Below are 7,926 nucleotides of genomic sequence, written 5' to 3' on the forward strand. Positions count from 1 at the left end.
CAAAGAGATCCTGTGAGTCAAATTCCAAAACTCCCAGCTCAAGGATAAAATATTACAAGCAACAAGAAAAAAGTAATTTAAATATGGCAGCACCACATTTACAATCACACAAGACCTAGCAGCAGCAATACTAAACAACTGCAAGTCTTGGAACACTATATATAGAAGAGCAAAAGAACTGGAGTTGCGGCCGAAAATATACCCAGCAAAGCTAAGTGTAATTCTGAATAAAAAAATGGATATGTAATGAATTGTGAGATTTTTAGGATTTTTCTTTAAAAACAAAACCAAACCAAACCTGAACTTAATAGAATATTTGACATACAAGAACCAAGAGAAATATAAGGTACATGCCAAAGACTAATTAAAAGGGACTTGATAAGGACAGAATGTTTACCTTTTATGTATGTACAATGTAAAACGCATGCCAAAGATTGTTATTAGTAATTGGATAGTTTGTAAGGATGTTTAGGGTAGACCTGAGTATATGATCTTAAGAAGTAAAATCTTTTGGGAACAGCTAAAAAGAGTAATTATACAAGTGAGGTATGAGAGGAAGAACCAACACGGAGGAATTAGATGGGGGAGGAGGGCTATTCTTTCTGGAAACCTGCTTTCATCAGGAATGAGTTTAAGAGGGAGCAATACATACATATCTAGAGCATAAAAGTCTTCTAAATTCACAAAGAAATAGAACACTAAGGGGAGAGATGGGGGGAGAGAACAAGGGAGGGATTTTAGAGGGGAGGGTGAGGGAATAGGTCAAAGAGACACATAAAAGGGTGTTTAGATTAATGGGAGTGGGAGAATAAGGGAGGAATGCTTGGGGGGGGAGAGTAGGTTAAGAATTAGGAGGGCAAGGTAGTGGGTAGAAGTAGAGGAGTCAGGATGGATAGGAAATGAGATATGGCACAGACAGGAGTAGAATTTGTTAGGGAACGCGTATGTCTATATGTGTGTATATATGTATGTGTCTATATCTATAAATATATCCATGTTTAATCGTAGCCTTTGGGGGTATGGGGGAGAGGGAAAAAAGGAAAAAGTGCACAGCAGAGATTACAAAGAAACAAAGAGAAGATGGACAGTTCTCAACACAAGGCATAGTATTTATTTAGATAGGCTTTCTTGAGGTGGAAATTTATTGTTGTATATTTTGAATCCTCTCTTACATTCTGCTATGCACAACAGTGCTTCCCCCCCCCGTTTTGTATTTAAGTTTGTTTCTTTTTCTTGTGTATTTGTTTTAGTATTTAAGTCTAAAATAAAAATATAAAAAGCAAAAAATATTCTTCTTGGGAGAAGTAGTGTTCTTATATTTAATGCATTCTGTACAAGGTGTTTTCATATCATGTTCACTTATTCTCTCTCAAAGACTCAATAATGAGGCAAGATTACTGATTGCTGCTTTGGGAAGCACAGCTATCGTTAACCTCGATTTTAGAGACAACTGGGTCTTCTGTGGTGGAAAAGGCATCAAGACAAAAAGTCCCTTTGAGCAGGTGAGTTGCTTGACTTTTTCGTACTATATTTTGGTGAATAAATTCAAAATGCCTGGCATTCGACAAAAATATAGTTAATCTTGTCCCAGTTAACTCTTGGTCTCAGTTAAATAGGTAGAAATCAGATGTGGCCAGTTACCCTGTATGAGCACTATTCTTATTAATTAATTGTTTGAAAGTCCCATAGTACTCTATAGCTTCTAAAAATCTGTCAAATTTTTAAAACCTCCAAACTTTTTTCATGTGTTTTTAATGCACTAGAACTAAGGGTATAAATAATGGCAACTTAAGATTACTTTCCTCATCTTGATCTTTGGTGGGGTGAGTAGTTAACATTACAAATACTGGAACATTTAATCTGGGAAATAGTTGGAATTTTGCATGTTTTATATTATACCCAAATTTATTTATTTTAATTTGAGAGCTTAGTATTAGAGCTACTTGAACTTGATTTTGAATTACAACAAAAATATTAAATATATTTACTAACTCAAATTTCATGTACATACTATGTGCAGAGCACACTTCTGCCTGCTATTCAGTAATGGAGTCCTTGTTATTCACACTTAACTAAGTGGAATTAATAAATATAATTTTCTTGGTCATGCCCTCTTCACTATAAAAACCTGTTAATAAATCAAGCTTAAAAATCAGCTTGATGTGTTTTTATTACAACTTTGGGTTTGTGGTGGTTGTTTTTTCTTTCTTTTTTTTTTTGTAGCACATAAAGAACAATAAGGATACAAACAAATATGAAGGATGGCCAGAAGTTGTAGAAATGGAAGGCTGTATCCCCCAAAAGCAAGACTGAACAATATGAAGAATGTTAGAGAAAATTATCTTTATGCTATTGATGGGAATGCTATGAAGGAGATATTACTATGTAAATATTTTGAGAGTATATGTCCATCTTGTCAGTTATGCATGAGTATCAACTCTTCCAAAATCAGGATTATTTATTGCTAACCTAAAGAGTAAACTTTGTAAATAGGTCTACCATAATGAACCTTTTATAAGCTGTTGTTTCTCTAAAAGCACAGTATTTAGATTGCATTATGATGAACAACATCTTTAAGATGTAGGAATGTCTTTTTTAAGCACACATTGTGAACAAATTATGAAGACTGTTATACTATTGTTTTATAGATGCAATTGCTATAACAATGTGGCCATTGTGAAAAATAAAGAGTTTTGTTGGAGTGGGGAGAGGGTTAAACTTTTTTTTTTAATGTGCTGCCCTTTTGAAGGCAGTAATCAGTCTTTAATAAAGAAGTATTTGACTGGTTGTATATATTCTGGAATTTTGCTTTGCTGTCTAATACCAGATACCCCTCCTATTCTACCTCACTTCCTTCCCTACCTTATTTCCTTGCCTCCCACAGAAACTTATGGCCAATAAATTTTTAAAATATATAATTAAAATGTTTGATGTAGAACTTTAGATCAAGTCTGCAAAAAAGCACAAATCCTTTTTGTATAAAAGAGTGATAAAAGAATGTATAAATGTATATGATTTGAGTTGCAGCTTGAAATAATTTGTATTTATGATGTAAGTAAGTTAACTTTGTAGTAGCCATTTAAAGAATGACCCTGATATAGTTTAGCAGCGTGGTCATAGAAATAAACAGATTTTTTGAATTTTTATTTTTGTATGTATTTCTCTGACCATCATTCACTCTTGTTTAATGAAATCTGCAATTTTTAACCAGTAGTCTGAATGGTCATATCTGTAAAAATGGAATACCCTCCTTAATTTGTCAATTTTGACTTTTCTAGCAAAATGGTCAGTGAAAGAGTTGGGTGTGTTGAGAGCTTTCCAAAAAACACATATACCAGGGAAGGTCCCGTGCAGTCAGTCATTTATGCAACTCTACAGTCAGCAATACTTTGTCTATAGCCGTTAAGACAACAGGGGTAATGCATTTTCAGAATTTTAAGTGTATAGTTCTAAATATCCAATAATACTCTAGTTAGTCTTTTCAGAAATGTTTAAATTAGGCCAAATCAAGATAATTTTATATTTGGTTTTAAATAAACATATAAGAGAAATCCAAGTTTTTATTTAATATGTTCAACTATTCATTGAGTTTGCCGAGTTTCAGTTTTTTTCTTGACCTCACCTACAGGCTACATACGTCGTACAAATGGTATAATCTTGAGTAAATCATTGGCACAAGTTAACGTTTTACATGGTACATGTGCAGAAAAAACTTGCAAAATTATCAGAATTTTAATAACTTGTACTAATTAACTAGGAGATTTTGTAATTTTGCTTTGTACTTCAAAATCTTCCTCAAAAACAGCAGTAAATCAAGGTGGAAACTGTAAATGTTTATTAAAAGTTAAATAGCTTGTACCTAAGCTGAATGTAAAGCAAGAAAAAATGCACCTTATGTTTTTACACAATTAAAATAATTGTAGTTTTGGACACTTAAAACCACATTTGTGTGTGTGTGTGTATTGACATCAGTTCCCTCAGTTCTCTAAATTGAAAGTACAGTGGCAAATTTTGCAGTGTCAGGGATGGTAAAGCATCAGATTTCTTTCAGGTAATGATTATTAAATACTCTTGGTTTTTCGGTATGAAGATTTGTTGTATTTTCTGATAAACTTGTTAGAATTGCAGATGTAATATTTTCCAGACATTTTACTGAGCTATTTATCTTGCAGGTTTTAAGTCATACCTGTGTATCTATGCCATTATCCTTTGGATTTTTTGCCTTAGCATTGTATATAAAAATTTAGAAATTCAAACAATAATGTGATATCACTTTTGATGTAAAGGCTATGAAATAGCTTTGAAAACATGAAGTTTCAAAAGGAAAAGATAAGGAGTTAGTCTGTAACTTTCTGAGGTTTTTTTGGTGTGAATATCCTTTATGATTTGTGCCAACTCTGACTTTTGGAAGCAATAATTTTACCACTACCTTCATTCTCAGGTTCTTTTTTTTTAAATCATCTCATTGTAAGTGAAGTTATGTTCATTTAATTATAATGCAGTTTGAATGTTCTTTATTAAAATCACAAGTTAAGCATCTGTATTATGGTATCTTAAATGCTGTTTAATGTTTTATGAATTTTTTTACTTGCAATCAAGCTTATACCACGTTATGCTAATTATTAACAAAAGACACAGGCAAAATAAGACATTTGGGAAATTAAAAATTATTTCTGAACCAGAGCCTTTGACCTTTAAATTCTTAAACCCAATATTTAGTTGTGAGAGTCATCTTTTCTTTCTAACCATTTTCATCACAGTGATATCTGTTCATAAGTAATCACATTTGTTAAATTTGTGTCAGATGTAATTTACTAATAATTTACACTTTAAGAATTTACAATACATAACTGGAAAGGTTGAAACTGAAAATATATAGTAAATAGCATTATGCAGTTAACAACAGGTTTTTTTTTTGGGGGGGAGGTAGGCAGTGGGGTTAAGTGACTTGCCCAGGGTCACACAGCTAGTGAGTGCTATGTGTCTGAGGTCGGATTTGAACTCAGGTCCTCCTGATTCCAGGGCCAGTGCTCTATCCACTGTGCCACCTAGCTACCCCTACAGCAATTTTCAAAAGAAGAAATTTCTAAGGAGTATGGCAATGAGGAATTTCAGGCTTGAGAGTGTTAATGAGCATGGAGGATAGAGATCAAAAAATGTTACCATGCTTTTTTATACTTGAAGTTCGTTCAAGAATACATACACATCAGTTTTAACAGAACAGACAAGGAAGAGACAAATATGAAATGACTCAACCTTTTTGAAAATCTGAATTGTGAGCTTTTTGTCCTTTTATTTCCTTGCCTATATGATTTGTCATTTGTCACACCACTGCTGGGATACATGTATTGATTTGTTAATCCAGTGTGAAAAAATTCTACTTGGTCAGAGATGTAAGGGTAGAAAGAACCTCAGAGACTAACCTCATTTTGAAGATGAAGATAAGGCTCAGGAAGGTAGTGGTTTGCCCATGGTCCCACAGGTAGTGTGAGAAGCAGGATTTTAACCCAGGTCCACTAATTCCAGAATCAGTACTTTTCCCACTGCAGTATACATAAACCTAATTCCCTCTAACCATGAAATTTGGGTTTTGTAAATTTGAGAATAAAATTTGGAAAATTGACCTCTCTACTCTGAAACCTACCAATATTTAAGAATATTTCCATTGGAAATACCATTTTCAAGCTTAGTGGAGCTTAGTAATATGTGTTATTGAAATTGTAATTTGTGTTTGAATTTGTATTTCAATTTATAAAGTTATTTACCTCATGCCTCCCCCTCCCCCCAAAAAAAGTCATGGCAGTGAAGATTTTTAACTTTTTGCATGTTTTCCTTTTTTTTCCTTATGGAAATGTTATTTTTTAGGCTTCCTCCAAATTAGAGTAAATTGATGAATGGATTGGTACAGGTTAGTAAAATTAAGGAGAATGAAAGATGGCAATGTAAAATTAATGGTGTTCTATTTCCCGTTACCTAAAAGAAGATAGGGGTGTTTGTGTTTTTTAATGCCTTTGTAACTACCCAAAATTTTATCAATGTCAGATATATATGTTCAGTTTTTCATTTCACTGGAAAAGAGAAAAATCAGATTCTTTTTGTTTAACATTAAAAAAATAATTATTCTCTCCTCCCTCTCATCTATTTCTTGGCTTTGGTCTGAAAGAAACAGAAAAAAGATTTCAAATATACCTGTACTGAATCTAACGTTATAGTGCCAAATCCATGATTACTGACTACTTAACATCACCTGAGGACAGCTAGGTCGAGCAGTGGATAGAGCGCTGGGCTTCCAGTCAGGAAGATTCATCTTCATGAATTCAATTCTGGCCTCAGACTCTTTACTAGCTGTATGACCCTGGGCAAGTCACTTAACCCTATTTGTCTCCGTTTTCTTATCTGTAACATGAGGTGGAGGAGGAAATGGCAAACCAATCCAGTGTCTTTGCCAAGTCAGACACAACTGAACAACATATTAATTGACTGCCAGTTTTTCCTTCTGTGGACCAGTTAGAACAGTCAGTAGTAACTCTCTTGGCTGATGCAAATTTAGAAGAGTTGGCTACCTAGGAGTCCTAAAATCCTTAAGTTAAAACTACTCGGACCAGGCTTCTAAGATTTAGGACCACTGTGATAAACATTGTTGAACCCGGGAAGAAATATAAGTAAAGCAAATAACATTTCCCTTAAATGGAGAAGGCACAAATGTGTTAGAGATAAAGATTAATTAAATACAGTAAGGTTAGCTGAGACCAAGCCCACCCTTTTTTTGGACAAAGTGAGGAGCAGCTACATCCATGTGTGATTTAGCAGCTGTTGAATACTACTAAATGCTGTATGTGACAGAAAATGTAAAGGGAAAACTTTTTTTTGGCTCCCTTTGAATTGTAAATATGATCCTCCTTTACTAAGTTGATAATTGTCACATAAATGGACATGGTGGCAATTCAGCAATATGAAATAGAGCAAAGGGAGATTGCCTTCTACCAGTCATATCTGTGCTTTCTGTGGCGTGAGAATCACAATTTTGAATCCTTCATTGCATTGAAACAGTGCAATAAGAGAGGCCACTAGATGGCGAAGTGACTGGAGGCAGCCTCAGAGTCTCTGAGGATGTTGTTTAACTTCTCAGTGTCACAGGCAAATATTTAAGATAGTAAGTTGCAGAACAATTCCCATGCTTCATCATTAGAAGAGAATCTCCTATGCTAATGAAGCCATAGGTCTGGACAAAAGAAATGATATTAAAAACAACCCCATACGTATCTTGGCAGTTTTTCAAATTGGTCTGCAGACTGTTCATGTGAGTTACTCTTCACAGGTGATACAGGTATTCTGTCATAGTGATTTTTTGTTTCAGGCTTTTGTTTTTCTCTAATGTAGCATCTTAACAGTAAGATTTTCCTTTGAAATCACAAAATGGGAAATTTGGACTTTTTTGATTACACACAGTAAATAAGATAATAGTATACTGCATTAACAAAAGACAGGTTTTTTCTCTGTCATCAATTAGATTAGCATTTATAGATTTCCTTTTGGAATGGTTATTTTTGGATTGGTTCATGGTCCATTATTTTAAGTAATATAATTATTGATTTGGCATGGTGTAGTGGGTAGAAGGCTGGCCTTAGAGTCCAAGTTCAAGTTTTGCTGTTGCTGTTAACACGCCAAGTTTGTCTAGCTTTCAGTATGCCTAGATGACTGCAAGTATAATTTACTGAAGAGTTACTTTGGTGGCAGTTTGCATAACCAAAATTCCCTATATGAATTATAGGGAGCAATTAAAAAAAACTTAGATAACAGCAGTTTGGGATTATAATTGTGTTTTTATGCTTAGGGAAGATTTCAAGAACTGAACTGTTCATTCTTCCTGGAAACCATCTGTCCTCTTCCTCTCCCCACCATTTGCAGAATCTAAAAAAGAATACT

General features: G+C 34.0%; 1 protein-coding gene across 2 annotated transcripts in view; it reads left to right on the forward strand.

Annotated features, from left to right (window-relative positions):
• FAM3C (FAM3 metabolism regulating signaling molecule C) overlaps positions 1-4,543 on the forward strand; it is a 59,063-nt gene extending 54,520 nt beyond the window's left edge. For both annotated transcript variants that reach the window (XM_020966354.2, XM_020966355.2), the window contains exons 9-10: positions 1,376-1,502; positions 2,224-4,543. In XM_020966354.2, the coding sequence (XP_020822013.1) occupies positions 1,376-1,502; positions 2,224-2,313 (217 nt within the window). In that variant the 3' untranslated portion in view covers positions 2,314-4,543. The remainder of the gene's footprint in view (positions 1-1,375; positions 1,503-2,223) is intronic.
• Positions 4,544-7,926: the final 3,383 nt, after the last annotated feature.

Source organism: Phascolarctos cinereus, unplaced genomic scaffold (assembly GCF_003287225.1).
Source record: "Phascolarctos cinereus isolate Bilbo 61053 unplaced genomic scaffold, phaCin_HiC Scaffold_1;HRSCAF=81, whole genome shotgun sequence".
NCBI classification, from domain to species: domain Eukaryota; kingdom Metazoa; phylum Chordata; class Mammalia; order Diprotodontia; family Phascolarctidae; genus Phascolarctos; species Phascolarctos cinereus.